This window comes from Antrostomus carolinensis, unplaced genomic scaffold (assembly GCF_000700745.2).
Source record: "Antrostomus carolinensis isolate BGI_N321 unplaced genomic scaffold, ASM70074v2 scaffold1, whole genome shotgun sequence".
Taxonomy (NCBI): domain Eukaryota; kingdom Metazoa; phylum Chordata; class Aves; order Caprimulgiformes; family Caprimulgidae; genus Antrostomus; species Antrostomus carolinensis.
Window position 1 is genome coordinate 366 of NW_010291753.1, and position 27,680 is coordinate 28,045.

The following is a 27,680-nucleotide window of genomic DNA, read 5'->3' on the forward strand; positions in this document are numbered from 1 at the left end:
AGAGAATATTTTGCCTCTTGTGTTGGTCGTTTTGTAGGTAGAAGCATAATTGCAGGGGGAGCAGTGGGAGAGTGATGTGGAAATAACAGTGCTAAAACTTGGGAATATCACATAAAAGTCAAAGTTATTAGTTAGTGACCAAAATTCTTTGGTCATTTGTTTCTTCATTTTAAGGAACGTTTCTGACCTTAGAACAAATTTAAACAGATCAGTTGAAAATAAGGTTTGAAAAGCATCAGGACAGAAGTCAGGATACTAAAAGGACTAGTCATAAAAAGGACTAAAGCTTAATTTGACTGACTTCAGTCTAGCATAGCTTGAAATGAATGCAAGAGTATGTGGAATAAGAGGTGCTTTAGACTGTATAACAGAACAGATCTGAGCACTGCTCACCCATCGAGTGCTTCTGTGGGAGTAAAAAGCAGTCCCAAGGGCTCCTTCTGTTAAGGTTCACTTCAAGTTTACACTTTGAAATAGAAGCGTATTTCTGCATCCACAACAAAATGCTTAAGGTTTGCTCTAAAGCATTTGCTGTTTATGTAACCATATGAACAGTCTGTGATATATTAGCCCATATACAAGATTTGGCATATTTAGGGCAGCTAAGAAATACTACTGGCCTAAAGCAATCCCCAGTGCATCAGGCAAGCATTTCTTTGACCCAGTTCAGGCTAACATGTCATTTGAGGGAAGAGATTGGATTTGTTTTGCTCAAGTTCATCAAAAGGTCTCTGGAATGGAAAGCATTTCTTCTCCCAAGTCCTTGAAAACTGCTGGTGAGCTGTAAATATTTTCAGGAGATGACCTTGATAATTTTTTAGGGCTAAGTATATGTGTTCCTCAATACTGTTCTGATATTGCCTAATTTCTTGGTTTGCCTTAGTTAAATGAATCTTCCAAAGTCATTAAGAAGGACAGCTTTATGAGGGACTGATTCAAACACAGATGTGATTTTGCCTTTGGTGTTAATGTTAATGCTGCTGTTTCCTAGAAGACAGCCTTTGAGGGGTTATGTCAAACTGCCATCAGATACAGCCCTGCTTTGCTCCATTTTCAGCATGAGTGCACTTACATATCTAGCAAGATATCTTTAGAAAGGGAAATAAAATAAATCATAATAATCTAATAGAAAGTAGTTCTGGAATAACTGTTCAATATGTGGAGTTACACTAATGTAACTGTGCCAGCATCTAAGACTGTGCTTTTGTGTCAGGGAGAAAAAAGATTTGATGTGCAGATACGTGCAGGAAATCCTTAAATCTTATAAGCTTGGACCAGATAAGAAAACTGATATTTTGGGGTCTTTCTTGGAGATCACAGCTTGGCCACTTGTTTGTTACATATTGTTGGAAGTCTGGTTGCTGAGTTCAGACCAGCAGCTGTAGCCACGTTTCCTTCATCTTCTGTGCCCCTCCTGATTGTCAGTTACCAACTTGTCGGTACCAATATAGAGTACTCTGTAGGATCTCTTTCCTGGAACTCTTTGGGTCAGTGATGGCAGAGACTGCTCTTTCTACGACTGAAGTCAAGAGAAGCCATCACTCACCCTAAAAGAGGCTGGTAGGAACAAGTTGCTACCTCCCTAAAGCTGCTGTTTCCTAGAAGACAGCCTTTGAGGGGTTATGTCAACACTGCTGTCAGAAGTTGTTCTGATCAGAACTGATCTGTGCAAAAGAGCTCCTCTTCCTAGTTTTTTCTTCAGATTTGCTGGCATAGCTGTTTGTATAATTGCTTTGTAATCTGGTTGTGCCAGAATAAAGAGTGTTGCTTTAAATACTTTTAATGGAGAATTGATTTTTCTTTTAATCCTTGGCAGAGGATGAGGGTAACCCAGTGAAGAACTGCACATCCAACTGTGGCCTCTTCTGGTGTGGAAAACGAAACATCATCATCTTCTGACCTTGCAGTAAAGGAGGGGAGGGGGAATAGATGTAAAAAATATTTAGAAATCCAGTTTATTATTGCCAGGTAACTGATTTGAGTTGCACTTATCAGGGAGACTGTTGTTCTGGCAATCCATTTGAAGTTTGGACTCCTCATAACAGAATGTCTGACTTCAGAAGCAGTGTGTGCACTGGCTTATTACGTTGAGCTGCTGCCTGAACTCAGTCAGGGTATATATAGTTCCAAAGTCATTAAATCTGTATTTGAGAGTCTTTCCAAACGCAGTACTTGTTTTTTGTTTTTAAAGTCCTGCCCAATTACCAGAAAATTAGCATCCTACCTACATGTTTCTGCCTGAAATGACCTTTTATTATTTTTTTCTTCTTTTTGCATGTAGCGGGTTGTGAACTTCTGATTTTTTTGCACCTATTTCTATAGTAACAGATTGTAGGTTCACAGAAGGAAGGATTATTGCTTTTTATCCTAAATAATCCAGGATTTGGCAATTTCTTTTGCATACATTGTGAGAATGAAGGGCTGCTATTTAACCCTTGATAGCACTTCCTCAGCCTCAAGAATGAGACGTGGAATCCTGTTTGGAGAAGATGGAAAGGTCTTGAGTCTCTGCCAGGATTTGGTCTCTGACATTAGTGAGTTCTCAGATAGGGTTTGGCGTTGGTTCTTTTTTTGCTTTGTAGCATCCATGCTTTACTAATTTTTTGGTCTTCGCTTTCCACTTCTGTGTTATCCTTGAAATTAATGCTTCTACCTACTTTCATGTTGTTGAAGCTGGAGACTGGTGATGGGTAGAGTCTGAAGTGTGGGGTGTCTTATTTCCACGGGTGCCAGAGGGTGATGCTGCAGCAGCATGAAGGTGGGATTGTAGCACTTCCCACAGTACTGGGGACCTGTGCAATGACCTACATCAGAAGATGGAGTTTAGGCTGTGCTTGCTATCAGAGTCTATGCCCAAGGTGCAGTAGGATTTGTGTTTTGGTGGTGAAGATGCTGAAGCCTTTGCATTATATTTTCATAGCTTTTCCACTATGATAGTGAGATGAAACTAGTACCAGCAGGTTTTGCTGTCCATCCTTCATATGGCTGTTTTGACGTGGTTTGCTTGGCTTTTGGACAGTGGTAGCTCATGGATTACTTGGGCTACCAACCTAGATGTCTGTCTGGTTTAAACTTTCTCTTTTTTTGCCTGTCAGTTTCAATGGTGGTATTTTTAACTCGGATCACTTACTGTTTTGAGCCCCCTTGGCAATGAAGAAAGTTGAGCAGTGAATATTCATTTTAAGCAGGGTGTGGGTGTGTGCATCTATTTTGAGATAAGAATCTGTCACCCTAGTAGCTCCAGCCATTTTCTTTCAGCATCTGGCAGGGAATCCTCTGTGCACTCTAGCTTTTTAGACTTCTTTCTGGTGCTTCATTTCAAGCTTATCCTCATCATTAGTAATTAAAACAAGAGGCCCAAGCATCCTTGAGGATTTCATATTTTATGAACCGAGTTTTAAAACATGGTCTATGGAAATGGGAGTGGGGAAGAATTTTAATTGTAGGCACCGAGCTACAAAGGCAATGGCTGAGAGAAGCCAGCTTAACTAAGGGGAGAAGCACCTTCCTGTTTGGTTGTAGGGTGCCAGAAAACATTTCTGCAGCATTCAGATGTTTCACTCAGAATACTGTAGTGGCAGAGAACATTTCCTAGAGCAGGAAGAAGTTGCTCTCAACTGGTAAGCACTTTGGCTGCTGTTACTTGCTTTGCAGATCTTCCATGAGCCTCCCTGCTCAGTTTCTTTCACTGCTGCTTTAGAAGCTGTCCAGCCAGGATGCTCACTGGTTACTCGGTGGAGTTAGGCAGCAAACAGAGCTGGTGGCAGCTGGGTCCATCTGTCTGCATAGCTGCCATCACGATTCCCTGCCTGGACAGCTGTCCTCCTGTGGAGGTGTGACTGGGACTGGTTCTGATGAACCCAGACAGCTGGGCTGTGTTGCCTTGACCTGCCAGGAAGCTTCTTTTTGGGTCTTGCACCAAGTTTCAGGACAAATGCAGATCTTCTTTAGTAGACAGGCTCAAGGGCCAGGCCACTGACATTCTTTGCTCAAACATCTGTCACAACCTGTTGCAGTGGGGCCACGTCACAACTGTCTCTCTCGTAGTGACTGTTGTTTTAACAGGATTATTTTAAAGAACAAGGGGCTCATGGATCGAGGTCATTAGTCTTTGTCTCTTCAGTTCCAGTGTGTAAAAACTGGTGAAGACATGTTGATTTCTCAGTTCCTTATGTATCTAAAGCTGTGAGGAAACAGCCATTTACAGTGCCTAAAACTTGGGAGGATTTGTTATGTCCCTGTCCTTGAAAAATTTTCTGACAAGCAGGGCAGATAAAACTGTGACCATGAGCCCATTTCCCAGGTTGCTGAGTACCATCATATGCAGTTCCTGGGGACCATAACTTCCATTTCCCACAATCTTGTGTATTAAGCTCTACTCTACTGCATCATTTGCATATATTAACACTGCTGCTAATGGAGAGGGATTTGCACCCCCGAATATGCCTCTGAATTACAGTGAAGTGGGTTATTCACACGGTTGTTATTAAAGTTCTGGCATGTCTGTGGTACTAGCACAAAGAGATACAAGCATCAGGCAGAATTGATTTCTACTTTAATAGCCCATCTTTTCATTGCTAAAATGACTACTCTGAGTCATATCGTTGGACGTACTGAATGGGAAGATCGATTGTTATTCCAGCCTCTCCTGCATTTCCTTGTTTGAAAGCCATTGCTTTCCTCTACATCAGCTGAATTCAGTGTTCATACCTGACACGTTTCCTTTCCTAACAGGAAGAAGCCCACACACGTGACAGTGAACTGCTGGTTCTGCAATCAGGACACGGTGGTGCCGTATGGGAATCGCAACTGCTGGGACTGCCCCAACTGTGAGCAGTACAATGGCTTCCAAGAGGTACTGTGAAGGGTGGCTGGGAAGGTGCATGCCCTGTGGAACAGTGCTTGTGGGAAAGCCCTGCTCCTCATTTAGGATGGTAGAGGCTCACTGCAGATGAATATCCAGCGGTTTGACAGCTGCAGTGCTGTGCTGAGCACCTCTGAATTTAGCAGCTGATCACTGGATCAAATTTGAGAGGGAATCCACTGTACTGGGGTGTGCTGACATAGAATGATAAAGACAAATTTTCCTCTCTTGCTTCAAAGGGCAAAAAGGGCCTTGATATTTTCACCAATATCTCTTTAAGAATCTTTTTTTTTTAATATATGGAACAATTCTTCTCTGGTTTTGTATTTGGAACAGCTGAATTGCTTTATTTAGAGTATTAAATAAAAAAGCTTATCACTGTCATAAGCCAAAATCCACCACCAACAACTGCTTGCAGTAGGTGCCAGAATAGTGCATTGGGGGAGATGATTTGAAGCATTTTGTCTCTTTTTTTACTGATTTCTTTGGTTACGTAGGTGAATGCGTGGAGTGCAGAGCTCCTGACAGAGCTTAGGGAATCTTGTTATCAACTAGAGGATACCTAGCTTTGATTTTGTGATCTCATGTTTGCTTTCCCTCTTGGCTATCTTTTTGCTTCTTGTCAGAATGGAGACTACAACAAGCCCATCCCTGCTCAGTACATGGAACACCTTAACCATGTTGTGTCAGGTGCTACAACTTTCTGTGATCCTACCAAACCACAACAATGGGTGAGCAGCCAAATTCTGCTTTGCAAGAAGTGCAACAACCATCAAACCACGAAGATCAAACAGCTGGCTTCATTCTCACCAAGGGAGGAGGTAAGTGTTTGTGTATCAAGGATCTTGATATAAGCTGGGAGTGGAGATGAAAGAGACCTAGAAGCCTTTGTGATAAGTGATGTGTCCAGTGTAGTGAAACTGAAAAAAGTGTCTTCAGCCCTACTTGCTATCTGTTTTTACAAGTGCTATTAGTGATTTATGGAGCTCATCTGACCAGGGCCTTCAAACAGTGACAGCCTTCAAGTTTGAGGCTCAGTTTTGGAAGGAGCTTTTCTCTTCCGTCAGCTCAGTGGTGTGAAGGCACAGCAGGTCTTTTGTGTCCCCTCATTTGAGGAGGCAAAGAGCAATTGTAGTTTTTTGTCTCATCTTCTGGGTTGAGTTCATAAGGTCTTGATAAAGACAGCAAAATTGGGCCACAGAAATTCAAAATCCCGAAATTGGGCCACAGCAGCCTTCTCCAAGGGCTGTTTTGTCTCTTCTGGAACATGGAGGCTGGGTCAGCTGTATGTGAAGTTGGTTGCACAGCTGACCTCCAGCTCGGTCAGGGTTCAGGCCTGCTTTGAGGGGGCTGTTCCTCTGGAGACTGGAAGCACGCCTTGCTCGCATGTCAGTAGCAAACATGATAACTGATGAGGGACCTACACTTCTCACCTACTTTTCCTCTCCTATTCTCTCACCAGGGCAAATATGATGAGGAGATTGAGGTGTATAAGCACCATCTGGAGCAGACCTACAAGCTGTGCCGCCCATGCCAGGCTGCTGTGGAGTATTACATAAAACATCAGAATCGGCAGCTCCGGGCACTGCTGCTCAGCCACCATTTCAAACGCCGTGAGACAGACAAGACCTATGCTCAGGTATGTGGGGGAGAGATGAGGGAATTTAGGGAAAGCACAAAGAATTAGGTACCTCCGCACCTGGATTTGCTGCTGGGAAAGGAAGGCAGTGGCCTTGGTGCTCTCTGGGAGCTTGGGTCCGTGGCAGAAGTTTAGAAGAGTTGCCACAAATAGTTGCCACAGATGCTCCTGATGGTAGTTTGAGGTTTCCTCTTGCTGGTGTCATTCAGTGCAGTTGCCAGAAGGTAAGTCTAGTGTAATAATAAGAACAGAGTGGAAGGAAAACAGTGGGAAAGGCAGAAAAGGGGATATAGGGAAGCCAATTTATGAGAACAGTGCAGGAAACTATATATAGAGTACAGGGAGAAAAAAAGAAGAACAATGGGAAGTGATTTATGATCTTCTCCTTGCCTCGCTGCCCTGCCTGACCTTGGCTTCTGCTCATAGCTCTGCTGTTGCTCTTTGCTAGTCTACAACATCCCATGTCATGTCGGCCCAGTACAGAGATTTATAAGGACTTGAGCAAAACTGTCCAGTAAACCATATCATCTGGAATTGTTTCATAAAGCACCATTTCAAAACCTTACCACAGTTCATTCAGCTTCTGACAAGGTGTTTTTCCCTTCCTCTGCAGAATTTATGTTCATCCTCCTCTTCTGCTTCCATAACCACACCAGCTCAGGTGATATTTCTGCGGTTCTTGGCCTTCCTCAGCTGTGCGTTCCTGGTTCTGATGGCCTTGTATGGGTCAGGCGACCCCTTCTCACTCGGTGCAGCAGTCTCTGCTCCTGTCTCCTCTGATCCAGCATCCGTTCAGAACTGGACTGGCACAAGCTCACCTGCAGGCTTGGAAAATGACACTGCCGTGACGGTGGCAGGCTGGCGGGAGCTGCTCCGCATGCTCCCAGAACACATGGTGGAGAACCTGAGTGCTGCTTGGGCTTTTGGGAAGAATCACCAGATGTCAGTGGCTGTCCTTGGGCTGTTCACCTGCCTGTTGGCCATGTTCTTAGCTGGGCGGATCAGGTGGGTGTGCTTTTCTCTTTCATTTAAAGGAAATTAAATGTTGCATTTTGTTGGGGGTTTTTTACCCCGTCTTGACTCGGAGAGCCAGGGGGTAAACATCTGCCAGAATGGCACATGTAGTCCTGGGTGGCACAGTTCTCCTTGGCATTCTTTGTGTTGTTAGCTGGCTGGATGGAGACATCAGAGCATGCTTTGGATCTGTGCCTTGGTTCATTCAATTTAAGCTTGAATGACTGTGAATGAAAAGCTCCCTGTGCAGGTCTGTAATCTGGTAGGAAAGAACTGATCTATTCAGGCACTTACCACGGCAGTGGGAAGGGCTGCAGATGATATAACCATAGCAAGAGATAGTACATGACCTGCTCAGTCTGTGCACCCTCCCCACCTTTTGCCCCACCTTCCCCTTTTCTTCCTCAGGACCAAGGGGCTTCATTGGTGTTTTAAGCTCTTACCTTGTTTCTTGTTTGGTTTCTTTTTGGCATTGCAGGCTCCGGAGGATTGATGCATTTGCTTCAGTCTTGTGGTTCATAGTGATGAGTCTGCATTTAGCTGAGAGGTACCTGAAGACAGAAACACCCAACTGGCTAGACACAGCCAAATTTGGCACCACATCCTTGTGCTGTTTGGTGGGCTTCACTGCAGCAGTGGCCACGCGGAAATCAACAGGCCATCGGAGATACCGGCCCCGAAGGTCAGAGCCAGAGCAGTGACGCTGGGGGAAGGAGGAAAAAAAGCCTTGTGAACTCTTTGCGACTGGTGCTTCTCTCTCCTCTTTTTATTTTCCCTTCCTCTGTTTCTTTTTTTTTAAATTAGATAAGCAGTGAAGATCTTTCATTCCTTTTTATATATTTATTTTCCTTTTTTTTTTTTTTTCCCATTCTTGCTTCCCACTGTGCTAGCTGCTTGGAGCATTTCCACTGCTGGTGCTAGCCAAGGAATCTACTCCTGCTGCCTCCATTCTCCCTTCCTCCTGAATCCTACGTCAGCAGTGCAAATATCCAACTCCCCCAAAGCTAATTCTTCCAGCAGCTGCTTCACAAACTGCTCCATAAATGCAGCCGCCTCCTCCCCATTCTGCTCCTCCAGCCAAACAGATTCTGGCTTCTCCTGTCCTTCTGGTTCTTCTCACTGTCTGTCCATCCTTAGCCAGTCACAGAGGAATCCTCTGCCTTGATCCTCCATGGGGCCCAGGCCACCTTCAGTTTTCTAATGGTGCTGGTCATTTTAATTTCGAACTGATGGGAACTTGCCTCTGGATTCCGAGTCCTCGTAACACGTGCTGTAGTAACACTGCATGGTGTGCAGGCGTGCAAGGAGTGGACATGTAGTCCCTAACCAGGTTCTACTTGCCTTCCACTGTGTAGCATCACTTAACAGCATGTTCTCTCACTCTGCCATTCTCCTATGACTCTTATTTTAAATCGAGAGGTGTCCTTAAGTGCTTTTGACTGCAGCTTCAATAATTGATTTAAATGGGTGCTTTAAAAGGTTATGTAGCTCAGGGTTTCCTGATTGAATATCTGAAAGTACGCAGCTGTTTTAGCCTAAATTTTCAAATCTACCAGTGGCTGTTGCTTTCAATGCTGGTTTTCTTTGGGTTCTTTACCCACCCACCTCCACTACCCCCTGAGGAGCATCTGTGTAAAAGCACAGCTGGATAAAAATATGTATGTTCCTCCACTCCTGTAGCCTTAGAAAGAGAAGAAATATGGGACTGTATGCTATGGTATATGGTCAGCTTTCATCATACATGACTACTTATTCAGTCAGTATTTTCCTTATTGTTAAGAACACAGATTAGGAGGATGTGCTTTAGAAAGGGGTGGGAGTCTCTGCTGTGGGACTGCATGGCAATAGAGATGGATTTTTCTTGTTACTTGGAGGGGTTCTTTTTTGAAGTCTGGCATTGATGCTAATGCTGCTGAAGAAAAGGGTCTGAAAGTTGTGACTTTGAGTTGAGTGCCTGGCAGGCAGTCCTCTGCTGAAAGCTGGGATGACTTTATGTTACTGTGTCTGGAGGAAGGAGCTTTCAGTTCCTTGGGTTTTTGTAGGATTAACTTGTTGGGGCCTCTTAGGATCAGCAGTCTGATTAACCTGCACTGTTTTTTGCAAGGCACTCCACTCCACTGAGTTTCTTATCCAGGTTTGGATCTTTCAAGAGGAAATAGCATTGTTACAGAAGATCTGCTATTTTCTTCTGTTCAGAACAGCATAATGGGACTTGCCACAGAAATAGTCTGCCATAAGTTAATTGGGTATCTTGATCTTCCTGTGTATAAACTCTAAAATAATCAGAATGAAGCTTACACTATGAAGTATCTGCATCTCCTGCTGAGAGATTGAGACACTGATGAAGGCTGCAGATGCTGGTGAAATTATAGAAGCTTTTAAAGGAAACAAAAGATATTCATAGCTTTTCATAGTTACTGTTCTTCAGACCGGTGTTCATTGTGAAAGCAGAAAGGTAGAACTGACAAAAGCTCTGTAGATTCGTTAACAGTAAACCAAGTTGAGTGTGTTGTGGGAAGGTTCAGCTGCTGGCTGAAGGACTCCCGTGTGCCTATAACTTAACAACTGGCATGGGAAGGGGGCACACAAACCTGCTTCCCAGAGGTGCTCTCCTTTGGAACTTTTTTCTGGTGCCTTCAGATAACTGCCACATTCACCTCCAAGCAAACAGGGACACCTTTCTCCATTCTGGTGCTTGTGAATGATGCTGCTCTGAGGGTTACTTACTTACTTGTCTGCAAAAGGAATCCAGCATCTGCAAAGTCTGATTCTGCTCTTCCGTGTTCCCATCATTTATCAATCCTGACCCAAAAGGTTTGTCTTCCAGCTCACAGTCACAGATTGTTTATTGTTCCAGTCTCAGACTCTCAAAATGCTAAATAATAACCATTGTGTCCCATTTTCCACTAGGACACTTTATTTGAATTCAAAGAATTGTCTCAACGTAAATACTACAAGAAGCTATGTGACTTCATCAAAATAGGAGAAAAAGCCAGTAGAAATGTGGTGTGTTAGACTTTCACAATCACTCTGGTGCCTTTCCTCCTACTACTGTTGGGAGGTTTAGTAAGGAATATTCCTTAAAAATCCAGTCTTTTTTGTGTACCTGTCAGCCTGTTGGAGCAGGGAGCAATGTTATGACACACAGTAGCAGGCTGGTGAAAGGACAGGGCAAAAAAAAAAGCTGGGGGAGAAGAATTTTGCGCATGGATGTGCTATCACTGTCTGCTCAGCTTTCCTTTCAGTGCAGTGATCACTATAATGTTATACTGCTGTAAAACTACCCACTGCAGTGGCCCTTCCAAAACTGTTGCTCTGCAGCCCATCTGCTGTTAAAAGTGAGGTGGACAAAGCCACCTAATGAAATGGATGCTGAAACCAAATCCAGTGCCAGCTCTGCCGTTCTCCAAACAAACTGCACAGGAGACCCAAGAAACCTTGAGCTATTAGGTCCATTAAGTGAAATAAGACATCTAGACTTTTTTTCCACTTCCTCCCTTTTTCCTGCTTCAGTACTCTCAAGTTTTCCCCATAAAGTTGGAGAAGACATAGACCCATGTTTCTATTTAGCTGTGATTGTCTTCTGCACTTACCTATAGAAGTTGGATTGAAAGTTCCTGCTAGCTTCTAGCACATGAACTTGCAACCGCCCGGTGTGGCAGAGGTGAGCAGTTCCTGTTGCTGCTCTGCTGTCAGGTATGTCCAAGTGATGGGAGGAACCTCATGCTTGGGTTATATTGAGACCACCAGAAGGAGGAGGGGTACGAGCAGCTGACAAACTGTTAAAGTGTGTGGGGATGGTCATGGCAATGTCATGCCTGATTTCTGATAGCAATATCCTTTCTTTTTTTAATAAGAATAAAATTAATCTGTCCAAATTTTCTTACCCGGTAGCAAGGAAATTCGAAGTGGCAGGCTCTAAAGATGCTTGTCAGCCTCTTCAGACGTTTTGCTCTCAGGAGCTGAAAGTCAAGGCTGTATGAAGTTTCACTTTGTCCTATTTCATGTGGCCTCCTGTCTCTTCTGAGCAACTGTTTTCCTCCTTACTTTTTAGCAGTGCTTTTTAAAAAATTTTTTCTTTCCATTTAAACCTGCCCCATCTTTGAGCCCCTGGGATCTGTTGCCTTTTGTGATGTTTTGCTGTTAAGTGTTATGTTGTTTTCCTGTGCCTGATCTTTTCTTCCATTCTCTTGTCTATCTTCCTATGCAGTACTGAGAAGGGATAGGGAGGATGTGCACTAGATACTGGGAACACGCAGTCAGTAGAACTGTGGGAAGGAGTGGGGTTTACACTGTAAAGCCTGAATAATAATGTTAAGAAATATTTTAGCTCTGTTTGCACAGCTAGTGCAAACATATACTGAAAGAGTTTAAAATATTTTCATCTGGGAGATAGTTTAACTGCGATTAACATGCAAGCAAGAAATCCATTTGTCTTCACTTTATGCAGATTAATACAAATGAATTATATTTACAAGGTGCACTGATTTTATATGTCAGAACATCAGAAAGCTATTTCATTTTATGGGTGAGCTGTACAACTGAAGCCCTGGTCTCTGTGGTGCTTTGTCCACAACTTATAACTGAAGAACTTTTGGTCTCCTAATTGGAAAACTTTCAGAGACAAAACAAAATAGCAAAACACATGCTGAAGTGTGGTTCAGTTTTAATGCCAAAGAAGCTTTTGTCTTTGCTCAGGTGTCAGCTTATTTTCCCACTTCTTGGTGCCTCAGCATGTCTGTGCTGCTGCTTCTAAAAACAAAAAACCCCAGAGCCTCCAAAACAAACTTGCAGCAATTGAATTTTTTTGTCTTTTAGAGACTCTGATGCTGACAGTCTCCTCTTTCTGCTTTTCTCAAGTGCTTTGTCTCACATGCTTTTGCTGATGGTAGAGGACGATTGATCTTTTGGAGGAGAGGGAAGAAAGGAGGAGGGAGGTGTTTTTTCCAGAGGCATTCTGATTTATAAACTGCATTCAGTCTGTACCAATTGTGTCTCCTTAAACAATTAGGCCTGAAGATTATCAGTTAGCAGTATTTTACTGTTGACTGTTTCTGGGGGGAAAAGAAAATAGTTAAACTACTACTACCTTTACTGAGACTGTTCTGCAATACTCCATTTCAATGCCAAAGAGACTGTTCCAAACACTGTGCCATACTGTAGGTTCTATAAGGAAGGTGCTCTGCCAACTTTGCATTTTTCACTTGAGGTTCAGTTAGGAAATAGCTCAGCAGTTAGATATGCCATTTAACTCTGCCTGGATGCTTCCCCCACAGAGAGTCCAGCAGAAGGAAATTTATGCTCCCAGCTCAGGTATTTTGATACAAGTCCAACATCTGAGCACAGTGCCACCACCCTCGTGAAGCTGAGGTGCTATTTTGTATGATTGTATACATTTCCTTCTGCTGAGGGGGATAACAGCTGACAAAGGGCAGGTAACTTACTAACATAGCTGGCACAAATCATCCAGAACCACTTGATCAGTCCTTTGAGCTTCATATTTTCGCTTAGCTGGACTCTTAGTTCAAGCCACAGAGGAACATGCAGAATTTGTGGTCACCAGATCCAGCTTTGTTGCCTGAGGATTCTCCCAGCCACGCAGGCCAAAGTATGCAAACATCTTAACAGTATTAGAGGTTTTTAGCCCAAAAACCTCTAATTTCAGGTGCTGCTTTTTTATACTGGCCATGTGCTGGTGTTCTGTAGTACCCAGATAGTACTACAGAATGGAGCTGAGGTGATGAGGGACTGTGTGGGTTTGTGTGTCGCTTTTTAAACCAAATCTGGTCCAGCCCAAAGTGGCTGACTCTGCTCTTTATTCTCAACAGTGGCCATGGCTGATGTGCCAGCTCAAAAGCATTTTGTACCCTGCCCAGCAGAGCTGGATGTATAAAGGGGCTGGTGTGGGTTCATTAAGTGCCTTTCATGGGATGAGATTTTTGACAACACTACATTCTCTGCTTCAGTGGAACTGACGCAGCTGCAGCTTGGGACAGCAGTGCCTGTGTGTCTGCCAGGCAAGTGCTTTTGTCCTTCATTTGCCACCAATGAGTGTGGCTGGGAGTAAGAGGATACTTGGGCTGCACTCTTAAATTCCTGAGCAACTCTGCAGACTATAGAGGGGTTGAGGGAGGACCAAGTAAGCATCTCTGCTACTGCTACTTCTGGTCTTCCTGAAGCCCTCACTGACATCAGTGCATGCAAACTGACGCCTTTGTGGCCCTTTACAATTCTAAATATGCTATATTTGTATCTGTTCTTTCCTTTCTATTAACCCTTCCTTTCCTACATCTGTGCTTTGCATGCCCTAGTGAACTGAGCTTGGGTGTGTCAAAGGGTAAGGACAAGAGGGGATTATAAAAATGGTGTAGTGGTGTTTTATTTTGGCTCGATGAGTATTTTTTAAGTATGCTGTAATTATGTGACACTAATAGTCATGCTTAGATACTATAGAAAGCATGCCTTGATGTATTGTGGTCAAATTATTTATACTCTTATAAAAATTAATCTCATTAGTAGCCACATGATTGCTCCATGCTGACTCCACTCATGAAAGCAGGGAGCTGTGGTGTATGGCTTTGCTTTGGTTTTTCAAGAGCTGCTGTTGAAATTGTGTGCTGTCACGTATAACCTGCCAGTTCCTTCCAGGTGTGCCGTCACCTGAAGTACACTTGGGGCCTCTTGGAGCCATAGGAGATGCTCTTGTGTGAAAGGGGCAGTACTCAGTCCTGAAGTGTACCTTGAGTCATCCTCTGTAAAGCCTCATTTGGGACCAAAGCTGTGAAGTGCAGAGGCAGGGGAGAGGTCCTCTGAACATTTTTGTCATGCCAGCGAGTCTGGATTTTTGTGACCTTTGTGTCACCAGCTAGGAGGGAAGGCAAAGCTGATGCCAAACATCTGTCTGTACTCTAGAAGGTATTAGTGCAGGACCTGGCAGCTGGAGTGTTTTCAGCTCTAATTCAACCCTCCTTTTTCATCCAGAGCAGGGCAACATGTAGGAGAAAAGAATTCTTAGTTTTGGCAGCTGAAGTTTATAGCTCTCTAAGTCACATATCAAAATCCTAATGCGTCTGAGACCTGTGCCCTTGTTTAGCATTATTCTCCCCTCTCCCTTTGCCTGGTTTTTATTCACTGTATTGCTCTTGCCACTGATTCTGTCAGTTTGAGCAGAGGCACAGGTTTTGGCACTGGCTGATGTGATGCAGCAGACCAGACAAGTGGCTGCCTGTCAGCTCACAGAAATGTGCTTATCTCGCAGGCAGCAGTAAGGCTTCTGCAGTCTGGGCAGCAGCACCCATCCTGCCTGGGGAAAGTGGTGCAGTTATACATGGATTAACTCATAGCTAGATCATGATGGGACCTTAAATCCAGAGGAAACATTTTACCCCATGACTGATACGTGATTCCTGAGCTGCCTCCAGGCAGATGGAGCTGGGCACATACAGTGAGCTGCCTAACTGTGACTGCACGTCAGCTTCTTACTGCATGCACTGAGTTATCTGATACAGGAGTGGGTCCATCTACAGCCCTGGAGTCTGACCTGACCTGTGCTCTCCTGTGTGTGTCTCTCTATCCCAGGGGTGATGCAGCATCTCTGGTTAAAATGTGAATTAAAAAGGCACACATGTATGGTGGCCTCTTTGGATAAGAGGGAGCTATTAGGAGAGAGGAGGGGAGGCTCTGCTGGCAGGAGGTGTTTCTTCAGGACAGTGTACGGTCCCATACTGTGTAATATTCTTCTTTAACCTTCTATTTATTTATTTTTAAAGTATCTGTGTAGCAGAGTTGTGCCCAACTGTCTAGTAATGCTGTGATCATTGTAAACACTAATGAAGATACCCAATTTTTGATGTTCACAATACCAAGTTCTCAAATAAACGGCTTCTGGGCCCTGACTATTTCCACAAACTGTCTGACTCTAGAGCCTTTTTTTTTTTTTTCTTCCCCCTTTTCTTCCTTTTTTGGTTACTTTTTCACTGTTACTGGACCCACTGTTATCACAAATGTCTTGGAGCAATGCAGTAGTCTGAGAGCAAAGACACATCTGCATTGCTCCATTCCAGGGCTGTGATGTGGCTGCTTCCTGCTTTATGATCCTCTTGATCTCCTCACCTTTTTTCATCTGCTTCTGAAAGAAGTTTTAGTTCAGCTGCCCATTCTCAGGCATGAAGCACATTCCCATGACAGCACTCCTGCTGTTTAGCAGCATCTAGCCCTCTTGACATGGCAGTGGCCAACATTACAGAGCACATAGAAAAGGAACAAGATTTTGCACGTGTTGCAGGAATTTGTTCAGAGCAGATCAATATTTAAGCCATTCTTTGGCCAGCATTCAGTCATAAAACATCAATATGCTATGCTTAAAATTCTTCAGCTCTTCTTTGCTAACCAGAAAAATGAATTTTCTGGATGATGCAATACAAACAGTTTGTCAGCTGCCCAGAGGATCTGACTGCACTAACTTGATGAGGTTGAGAAGAAGTGGGGCTGTTGAGCTGCAGAGCCCGTGGAAGTCTGGTCCAAAAAGTTACAATCCCAGGAAAGAGATTTTAGTTATGAGTGATAAATTATTGTAATATCTTCCAGCCCATTAAGTGAAAAAATGTCAAAAACTAGTAAGCCAGCACAGCAAGGAGCTGTGTAAGTTTGGCTCCTTTAGCCCAAAGATACAAAAGGTGCGAAGTCAGGAAAAAAGAGCAATGTTGTTCACGGGTGATGCTCTGATTTGGCCCGTCACAGACATGGCACAGTGAGTGGTAGGTATCACTCTTTCTGATATGATTCATATCATAGTCTTGAGCTGCACTTTTAATTTCCTTTCCCATTCGTTTTCTCTTGCAAAGCTGAGATGGACATGTACGTCTGCTATTTCCATCTGTATGTGTGGTGGGGTAAATGTGTATATGTGTGTGCACTAAAGGACTCTGCACGTTTGCGAAGCATGACACCCTTCCCAGGTCCTCTGGAACCTGAAGAGGTTGGGCAGTTTCTGCTGCAAGACTGACGAGTTCCTTGCCGCTGTTAAAGGCATGTCCTGCTTGCAAGCACCAGGAAGCTGGTTGGCTCAGATGTTTTCAGCCTGATTAAGCTGGTCGGGATTGTTGATGTCTGCCTCGTACTAGCAGATAAGTAGTTTTATAAGATATTTTGAATTGTGATCTTAACTCTAGATTGCTTCTTCTGGACATGCTAGCACTGCATAATATTGCTGCATCACCTCTCTAAGAGAGAATGGCACATGCATAAATCACCTCACAGTGCAACATTGAGATATGTCTATTCCTTCATGCTCTGATTGCCTTTCCTCTGACAGAAAAAAACCCCATGTTACTGCTCTCATCTGTCTCAGTGTTTTCATCAGAAGTGAGATTCAAACTCTAAATGTTGCAGCTTGATTACATGCTGCAAAGTCTGATAACTCCATTTAAAAATATATACACTTCATACTTTGTTAGTACTTCATCATGACTTATATGACAAGAGTATTACCTGTTTCTGACTAAACAAAAATCTTACAGGAGATCCTTGAGAGATCTTGTTCATATTCTAGACTTTCTTTAATGTATTTTATTCAATTGTTAAAAATAGTACAGAAATCCTATACTTCCAACATTGCAACATTCTTAGAATGCTCATTTTGATGGTATGAGGACACAAGTGAGACTCCAAAGCTGACTTCTCATTTCTAATGCAATGTAGTCGACTAAACCATAACCATAGACTAAAATCAGTACATGATTGCAAGGAGGAATAGAAAGAAGGTAAAAATAGGAGTAAGTTTTTGACAGATTCAGCTTAGTTTAATTTTTAAATTTTAAACCACTGCAGGGGTAGGTAATGAAATGTATCAGAAATTAATTGCATAGTTTATTTGCATAGAGTGAAATACTGTGGCAGTGCTAGCTGCAAAAACTGTTTAAAGTGCAAAGTTGTCTTGTACAGTTATTTTATCAGTGGAATAGAATTTTATGTCTTATTATAAGACTTAAAAATCAAGCTAACTGGTACACCAGTGGAATAGAATTTTATGTCTATAAGACTTAAAAATCAAGCTAACTGGTACAGATACCCTCAGTATGTTTTGTCTGTTATCTCATCTTGCATTCTACTTCACTCTTTCACTTGGAAAAAAACCCATTGAAAACAACTCACAGACATAGAAATACAATTGTCATTATTATTGCCAGTTTATATTTTTTCCAGGCACTATAACAGGGATTGTTTTTTGTGCACTAGAAGTGAGATACTTTTTGGAGTGTATGCTACAGGAGCACAGTTCCCTTTAAATGGCTATGCTAGAACATATTTGTGGCTAATTATGATATGCAGAGAAAGGAAAATGTAATGGTTTAGGGTTCAATTTAGGATTGTAAAACCCAGGTTTGTGTGTCTGTTCTATCACAGGATTTTTATGTGACCCCCAACAAGTCACTTAACTTCTTTTTGCTTCTCTTTCCCATCTGTAAGTGAGGATAGTGAGTCTTCCTTACCTTGCAGAAGTACAATAAAGGCAAATTTATTAAAGAGGTTTGAATGTTAGTTTTAAAACAGAGGTCTTGTGCCTAAATCTTTAGGTATCTATAAAAATACTTTTCTCTATACAGGCATCACATGTAGATGCTGGTTTCTAAAGGCAAAAAGACTAGTAGATAACTACGTGCTTCTCACAGACGTGACATTTCTAAGCATGTTGTTTGCATGTGCACATAACAAACATAAGATGTACTCTATTCTTGGTCCTTTGTAAAGCATTCTGGTGGTCTCTGGGTATTTTTCTCATTCAGGAAGAGAACCAAGATACTATGCTTATTTGCACCTGAGTTCCTAAACTGTTCCACAATTTTTTCCACCCTGTATTGTGGGACAGGTTGGTGCACAATAATTTAAGTAAGGTTGAACATCTCTTCCTTCCCCAGTTTCAAAGGTGTAGGAACATTCCTGTAAACTCTTAAGCATTCTGCATCTCGCACTCCTGCACTGAAAAATTAGTACAAACCTGATAACAAAGCAGTTGTTCATGCAAGAAATACAACTGAGAGAGGGAGTTAATGTACTCGCTAAATGTCTGTCACACATGTCATTTGCAGGTACTTTTCTGGGGATTCGATTACTCTCTTTCCCAGTGGCACTGGGACTGGCTTCCCTTCTTCTGCTACGTCTCTATTTGTCCCAACACCACCCAGTATTCTCCAGCTGACAAACCAACAGCTCTTCAGATCTCCACGCAGAACTTCTTCTTCCTCTCTTCCTGGTCGTCTCAACAGGGCACTCTCACTGGGCACCATCCCCTCCTTGGCCAGAACAGGTAAGTGTTCACACAACTTTCTGGCCCAATGGAAATGACAATGGAGTGGTACAATGCTACAAAAAGAAATGGGCTGTGAGGTATCCACAAGTTAGGGATTGCTGCTTCTGTGGCTCAGAGGAGTATCCAGCATTGGTAATTTGTTTTTTGGCATTACAAAATAATGCAGCATACCATTGCCATCTTGGTGAAACAAAAAGCCTCACTGAGTGCTTGCCTGCTGTGTGTTTATTGAAATCCAGAGGCTTCTCCAGGCATTCTCCAGGCAGCATGGCACAAACTACAAGATGTGTGTGGGAGAGAGACAGAAGGAACTTTTTTCCTGACTTTTGACTGATGTATTTTTTTTCCCCTGCCTCATTATTACGGCTACTGTCCCTGCCAGCTAGATGGGAATCCATCTCACCCCATGATCTACCCTCATGGCTCTTTTCATGAGAAAAGGATACAACCATGTCTTCACTTTCTTCCTTTTAAAGTAGAGGCAAGCTAGGCTGCAATACAGTCACGGGGTTGTTTTTGGAGCCTGCTGGCTGTTCTGCAGCTGGGAAAAGTGGATTATTCTGACAGTGGTGAATAGCCTACCCAGGAAAACAGGGACATTTTTCCTGCCTACATTCACCACCCGTCCCCTTCTGAGATGGATGATGAGATGTTGCAGTTACATTTCTGAAGGACAGACCTCCAGTAGCTGAGCTAGCTGGGTTCAAACTGTTTAATTTTTGCGTTTTAGATTCTGGTTACTTGTTCAGTGGAAGTCGACCAGCCTCGCAGTCATCTCAGTCCAAGGAATCTCCTATATCAGGTAATGCACTAGGCCTTCTAGAGCAACTGTCTTTGGAGGATTTGCAGTGAGTGGGTTGAAACACCTGGTCGAAGTTTAGTTCTTTCCTCCCTGCTCACATCCCAATGAAAATGTCAGTTTTGCTGTTAGAAATGCTGCAGAGAGTTCCAGCTAAGAGTGGGATTGCATTAGGTAAGGTGCTATATGTGTGGATGTCCTTCTCCCTGGGAGAGCTCACAATGAAATCAGTGAGACAAAGGAAGGATCTCTTCCCTGCTCTACAGCTGAGTTGAGACTGCTTTGATAGGAGACTTAAAACTGTTCCTAGAGCAGCTCTTTTGTTCCACTTTCCTTCCCCAGCCCAAGGAACTGCTCATTTGGCTGCCCTGTCTGCTCTGCCCTTTTGCTCCCCTGTCCTCCAGTGACCTGTCTGTTGCCCTCCTGACCCCAAATGCATCCGTTGGCTGTTTGTGCTGCTGAAGTGTTTGCTGCTGGAAATGCAGTCACAGCCTGGGCTAATGCCATTGTGCAAACCTCCCAGCATCCTGATGTACTTTCCCAACAGCCTTTAAAGGATGTGCCAGAACAGTTTCTTTATCTGCAAAACAGCATGTGTAATGCAGGCTCTCCTAAATGGACACAACTGAGCAGAGAGAAAAGCTCACCTGGCTGCTGACAAACCCATCTCTAGTCTAAGTCATTCTTGAGTGTACCAAAGTGCATGTGGAATTTCTCCATGTTTTTCAGTGTGGGAACTGGAATAAATGAGGAATGTTAGTACAAGATATGTTGGACATTTGCAACTCCTGTTCCCTTTTGTAGAATTGTTAAACTATGCCTGTTGTATTGGGATTATAATCTCCTCATTTTCTCTTGGGGGATATTTACATTTCAGAGCATTTCTCACTGCTGTCTGGCAGCTGCGCTCCCTCCCGCATCCCCTCTCCAGCACCGTCAGTGGCAGGTTCTGTGACTTCCAGCTCGGGTTCCTTGCGGTACCGCCGGCCACTCATCAGCCCTGCCCGCCTCAACCTGAAAGGACAGAAGTTGTTGCTTTTCCCATCTCAGAACGAAGCTCTGCTTACCCCAACTAGCTCAGACGAGCACACCCACTCAGACAGCAACATCTTTGCCACCGAATTTTCCTCCTTTCCAAAGAAGAACCTCAGTGAGCGGGGAATGCACGGTATGCTGGCAGCCCGCTGCACTCCTGGAATTGCATTTGTAGGAAGGAACTGGCTTGCAAGCAAAGTTGTACACCATCTAGGCCATGTAATAGATGGGAAACCTTCAGGAAAAACCCAGTTGGTGATGACTGTTAGGCTACCAAAGCTCCCTTAAGAATACAGTGGCCTGGAGAGCCTCCTTTCTGCCAAAACACATGTCCTTTTCTCACTTACTGGTGCCCCAGGAATGCTACTGCCTTCACCCTTGTTTGTATAACTCCTTTAACCATGGATATGGTGACGCTGATGTGGACAGTGTATGAGACAAACACACAGGCAACATCTGTTGTACAGCAGTGGAGTTTGCCTTTTGTTTCCAAATCATGTCTTCAATCCTTTCATGATTTTACCAGGCAACCATTCATTACTTGTGTCTAGCTTTAGTCTGGTAACTTCTGCTACTTTTGACTTACTTTTGACTGGTGCTTTCTGAATTCTCACATATTTTTTCTCCTTGCAGATATGAGATCTGCTATGGAAGGAGGGAGTATTTGCAGTGATAATTCCATCAAAAAGGAGGATCGTTCATCGCACTCATCTACCTGTGTGGTAGACACAACTACCAAAGGGGAAGATCTGGCAGGCTGGAGAGGTAAGAGCAAGTCATGTGTGTGCTTCATGTATGTGTGAGCATTTCTGTGGGGTAACTGGCATCTTTCCTGTGCTGTAGTAGTGATCTGATCTTGAGATCAAATAAATAAGTAGTAGCAAAATAGATCTTCTGCCTGCTATTCTGAGACCTTAATAAAGCTATTCCTGTTCTTTGGACTGTCTGAAGAATACTGACAGAGTGCTAAACTGGGACAGAATGAAAGAGGTAGGGATATGGGTGTTGAGAAGAGCAATGAGATGAAAATAGAACCAGAGAGAGCAGTGGAATCTTTCCTGACAGGAAAACTGCTTCAGCAATTTCTGCTTGTGGTGAAAATGCTGAGCAAAGAGAGAGAAAGAGCACAACATATGTCATCAGTTCTTTAATATTTCTTTCTACTCTTCCCTTTTTTTTTTTTTCTTTGTGTTGTCCTCTTGTACTAAGGTCATTTTGGTAACTCTGCTCTCCGAGGCCTACTAGCCGTGAGTCTGACTCTCAATGCTATCTTCACATCAGCCTATGTCTACCGGAGCCTGCGTTGATTTGTACCAACACTCCCTTTCTTTCTGGTTCCACCTGCTTCTGAGGAGACAAGAAGAATTCAACTGTGGCTTCCCATGCCAGTGGTGCATGCTGTTTTTTAAAAAACTACTGTACACTCAACTGTCATGACAAGGAACCCAGGTAGCTGCTGCCATCACTCCCAGGTAGAACATATCACAGGATTGTCCCTGGAGGTGGCAGGCAGAATTCCCGGAAAGCTCCAGTTCAGAGCAAGAGGCTCTTCAAATGACCCATGCACTTTCTTTCAAAGGAACTGATCTGAGACACAAGCCTGAAACTGTGTAAGCTACATTTTTAGGAACCTATCCCCAGCTCTTCTTTTTGACATATTAACCTTGTGCTGATGGTGCTAGTAAAATGAGGAGAATTAGAACAAATGAGCTGGAGAAGAAGGCTGGCTTAGTTGGTGCTGGGCTTTGGCTACTGTAACAGCATTCCCAGCCTCTTTCCCCAACGGTTCCTCTTCTCTCTTCCCTTTGGCACTCTCCTCTAAATTATCAGTGAATTTTCTTTAGCTGCCTTAAGCTTGCCTAAGCACATGGGTCACCTTGGCTGCTCTGTCGTATTCTTGCATCTTATATGTCCATGTGCTTCCACCTGGGCTGTGCCCTGAGGCTGCTTTCACCAGTTGGCATTCTGGTCATGCTGGTTCTCAGAAACTGCTGTCTGTAGGTGCCTCCAGCCAGCACTGTTGCTGTAGGTATGCACAAATCCCAGACAGGCATCCTTTTGTGGTTGCATTAGAAAGAGGAAGCCTGCTATTTGCTTTCCCCAGGAGGCATTAATTCTGTTACAGCTAATTCTGTAATAAGAGAGGATCCCTATGTGATTTGCACCGTAGTCAAAGGGCTTCCGCTCCCAACTCTGACTGCTGGTGTTTTCACTGAAGCAGCGAGTGGCATCGCTTGTTCTTGCTGTAAATCGCACAAATCTCTTCTATCAGGAGACACGTGAGGAGCTGTCTGATTGTGTACAGTTATCCAGAAACCTGATGCCTCAGTCTGATATTTGGATTTGCTAAGTAACCATTTAAGATATTTCTTACTTAGTTAAATGCCAAGGTGCTCTCAGTGAGAAATGCCAGTTCTGGACAATTCAGCCTTCTGGATAGATTCTTCTTTTCTAACCCAAAGGAAGTAGCCCCAGATTTTCAAAAGCAGTTTATAATTTGGCTGTTTCTGCTTTTGGATGAATCTTCAGCATTGCTTGGAATTCAGAGGCCATTTAGAGTATTTTTGTGCTGAATACTCAAAATCATTTAGTAGCACATCTTAGGAAAAAAAAAACAACTTTATGTTTTGATTCTTAAATCCCAAGTGCAGAGAGAAGATTGACCAACATGTCAGGGTACCTGGGGAAAGGAGTGCCGACTTACGTTAGCTGTGTATTCCCCAAAGCAAGACTCACTCCATTAAGAGTTTTTCAATTGGCTCTTCCTTTGGGCTCCTTTACCTCAAACTTTTCTCTTTCCTCTCCCTCACCCCATTGTCTTGTCTTTGCATCTTGAATTACAGTGTTATTACTCTTTCTTTTCCTCCCTTTCAGTTCTGCTGCTGTTCCCTCTAGTGTACTCTTGCTTGTGCACAGAAACAAAGCATATCTCTGCTGATAATTCTCTGCTCTGAACCCAAAATTCACACCTTGGAGTGATGATCACCCTTACTTTAACTTTTTTTTTTTTTTTCCTTGCATGTTTTAATTGAGTTCCTACCACAGCCTCACTTAGTACATCATGTGAGTGATAGCAAGACTCTAATCAGCATGTTATATGACAGATTAAATGGGGCTTTCCTGCTGGTGACTCAAGCACTGAAAAATTAAGTCTCTTGTTGTCTCTTCCATTTTTTCCTGCACTGTTTTAGCAGCCCACTTAGAGCCACTGCTCCCCATCCTCCATTGTTAGCGAGGCCTCTTCATTGCCTGCTCATCTGCCTCTTACAGGCAGAGAACAGGCCTCTGCCCACAGGTGCTGGTCTGGGAGGCTGTGGAGACGGAGATGTCCTTCCTGACTCTGCAGCTTTCTCTCAGCAGAGTGTTGGTGAAGGGCTGCACAGCCAGCACCTCCCATACAAAGACCTAGATCCAGGATAGAGACCTGCAGCAGAAAGATGTGCTGCAGGTTGATGATTAATTCTCTTGTAACTTGCATGAATTGCTACATGTAGCCAAACCTGACCCATAACTTTGCTGTTAAGAGATTTTTGTCCCTTTTATAGAATTCTGCAGGCTCACTTGAGCGTGTGTATAGGCAAAATGCTAGCAGACCAACTTACAAGCTTCTGTTTAGACCTCTGCTGTTGGGAGTTTGCTGATGTCCTGGTGCAGTGTGTGACATCCCATTACGGATCCTTGTCCTGACTTCCAGCATACCCAGGGGCCTCCTATGCAGAGACAAGCCTGCCAGAGAATACTGTGGGTTTCCTTGTCTTTATTATGCCAACAGATGTGCACTGTGACTTCACGTACGCAAACCTTCCACTTTCACCTCCCAGTCTGCGTTGAGTTTTACCATCATGTTCACCTGGAGTCCAAGTTGGTCTCTGTCTCTACCAGATTGCAATACAAATTTTCTCCTCCTTTCCAGCAACCAAGGAGCTGCAGCTTCTCAACACACCTCTTCTTGCCCGTATTCCAGAGCAGGAACACTTTAACCTGTCACTGCACTTCTGAATCTGCTCGCTGAAACTGTTCTTGGAAGGGTATTTGGTGACCTTGTCCAAAGCAATATAAAGACTTTGGATTTTATTGCTGAAGAGGGAAGACAACCAACTTTTTCATTCTGGTGCTAGAACACTCTCCAGTGGTGCTTTCACAGTTGTGAAGCCTTCGCTTGAATAGTACACACGAGTATCCGTGTGTACACGTGTGTGTGCGCGGGTGTGCATGTGTATGTGTAAAAACATTTGGAGGGTTTCTTCATTTGAAAAAGATCTGAGCCCATGTTTGTCTTTAAATTATTGGCCTTAATCTAGCTCTTAGATACTGTGTCTATCTTGCTGCTGTTTTCTATATGAAGCTGGTTTGGAGGAAACAAAAGATTATCTGGTTCCCCTGTAAAAAATCTTTGTGACTGATGATGTTGATCTTCATACAGTGTTGTTCAGGGGTGAGATTTTATTTTTCTAATATTTTTCCTACTGTAAAAACTGTTGGAGTGTATGGAATGGAAAAGATCTTTACAAAGTGGTCTGATAAAGATTTGAGCATTACTTAATAATACCAACAATTAATGATCAGGTGAGATGTCAATGAGCTCCATTTCCAGACCTTTTCCATACCTACCTTCCCCTGAAAATACCCAGGTACATTTTCTTTGGATATGGGCTTGTCAGGCATGTTCTGAGACCATGCAGAGACTTGTGATTATTTTACTGTTCTGAATTAGGAAGAATTTGGTTTCTAGAGTCTGATTCCAGTTCTGCAGTCTTGGTAGTTTGGCAGATGTGACAAATATTACGCACACATCTGTTTGGTGGGATAGAGAGAATTGGTAGAACGACTTGCTGATTTTCTGAAGGTCATTGTGTCTTTTCATGTAAAATCTTAAACATGAAATTGGTCACTGTGAAATGTGGGGGAAAAACTCCTTGCTGGCATATGTAGGCCAGATTCACTGAATTTTAGGCTGTCTGCTCAAGCAACAAATTTGGTCTGTGAATGTTTTGTTCCCTCTCCTTCTTCTTGGGTGATGGGAACATCTGTTAAACTGCTGAACTGACTGGGTTCCTTAAAACAGGGCAGCTGGAATCAAGGGCTTGTGTTGCCTGTGGATGCTGCTATATTTTTTTCTTCCAAACACCATTCCTGGAAATAACTATGGTCTTAACCTCTCTCACAGACGTTTGTTAGAAGGTTAGAAAGGGCCAATTTGGCCAATATTTTTTTTTTTCAATATACGTTGCATCCAGAAATGATCATCACTGTGTCCTGTGGGGGGGGGAGTAAGGGACAGAGTACTTTTGGATGGAGTGGGTATCTAGAGAGGGGATGAGGAGGATAATTTTGAGTCCTAAACCTTATTTCCTGTGAAAGAAATACTGTATGTAACGTGTGTATACTTATTTGGGGAGCTCTAACACTGTACAGTTTAGTTAAATGCGCTCCAAGGGAGGAGAAGCTGTTCCTCAGAGGTTTTTAGTTCATGCTTTGTGTTTAAAGAAGAGTATTTTTCTTTAAAAAAATAAAAATGGATAAGTTTTCACCTTAGTGTGATTCTGTTTCTTGGGAAGCTGAGTATTTTTGGGGGAAAAGGAGAACGGTATTTGTGCTTGTGAGTGTCTGGTCAAATTAACTTTGATCTCTTCATTCTTTTAAAGCTAGCAAGTCACAGAGTACCAGAGTGGTTTCATTGTATGCACACCTCATGATTTGAGTTTATTTGGCACATAAGGGATTTTTTCCTTCGTGAGATGAGGCCTGAGAGTCTTTCCAAGATTTTGCTTTTATGTGTTATTTTATACTCTTTAATGTATGTTTTTATTTTGTAATGTAAATTAAGAGACTGGTGGCATAAGCTTTTAGACATGGGGTTTCTAAGCACAGGCTTCAAAGGCTGTAGTTTTCCTCCATTTATACTTTTATGACTGGTGTTTTACTTTGTTAAAATGTGCTAGTTTGTTTTGAGACCTGGCAATGTATTCTGTCTTGTCTTTAAATACCTGGAGAAGTTCTGTGTGGTGCTGAGCAGGAAGGGATGCACTTCTCGGACTCTCTTCCTTTTTCTCCCTCTTCTTTCAGTGGTAGAGACCTGTTGGGTTCTGCAGTCTGTTTTTATTTGCAGCAGTGATGTTCTGTTTACTTTTTTTTCCATTACACAGGGCTAGCAGAAAAAGAACTAAACTGGTCATACAGGTGAGATTTTCTGTGCTCCATCAAAGAGCTGCTGGCAGATCTGTTATGACTAATAGGGATGTTTCATTCTTAATAATTTAAATATTTCCATCTAGCCTAGTGAAGGTTTTCTGTTCAGAGACCTCTGCAATATTTTAAAATATATGAGAGATGACAGTATTGTTTGACCCACCACTACTGTTGATAGTTTTTGGAAACTGAGAACAACAGCCTGATAGTCATCAATGTTTTCCTTCTGTTTCTTAGCTCTGTACAACTTTTGGAAAAGAGGAACTGATTTCTTCAAGACTAGTGAGTCATGATTTTTTTTTAATTAAAGGTTGTTGGTGGGTTTGGGTTTTTTTTTTAATTAATTAAGGGTGAGCAGGGAAACACTTTTCAAAGGAGGATGTGTGTTTTAATTAAATTACTGGCAAAGGTAGGTATCCATCATCCCACTAATAATTCTGTACATACGGACGTGTTTTGAAGCACTTGGTGAACTGTAGTGCTTGCACAAATGTGACACTGATAAAATCAGGCCTGCTGCAGCACAGAGATGTTCTGCTGTGCCCCTCGGTACCTGCCAGGCTCTGCCAAGCTGACGCTTCCCTTCTCAGCCGTGATGCTGGGTACCCGCTGGGACAGGGCTGATGCTGGGTACCCCCTGGGACAGGGGTGATGCTGGGTACCTGCTGGGATGGTGTGATGCTGGGTGCTGTCTGGGTACCAGATGCATTTGCATGTGTAAGGCAGAGGGGTGCAGCTGAGCACCTCCCCTCTCTCAAACGGTAAGATTCCGTCTATTCCACTGGTTTTACTGCAAAGTTCAGCACTGAATCTTGCCGATGCCGCCGTTCTG

General features: G+C 43.2%; 1 protein-coding gene across 1 annotated transcript; it reads left to right on the forward strand.

Annotated features, from left to right (window-relative positions):
• Nucleotides 1–4,734: 4,734 nt before the first annotated feature.
• TMEM201 (transmembrane protein 201) lies at nucleotides 4,735–21,966 on the forward strand (the record flags this gene model as incomplete). The annotated part of the gene is made up of 10 exons (XM_010176698.1): nucleotides 4,735–4,855; nucleotides 5,491–5,685; nucleotides 6,327–6,503; nucleotides 7,117–7,508; nucleotides 7,996–8,199; nucleotides 18,605–18,822; nucleotides 19,556–19,627; nucleotides 20,502–20,792; nucleotides 21,293–21,424; nucleotides 21,869–21,966. Coding segments are annotated over 10 exons (1,900 nt in total), but the record flags the coding sequence as incomplete, so codon positions are not given.
• Nucleotides 21,967–27,680: the final 5,714 nt, after the last annotated feature.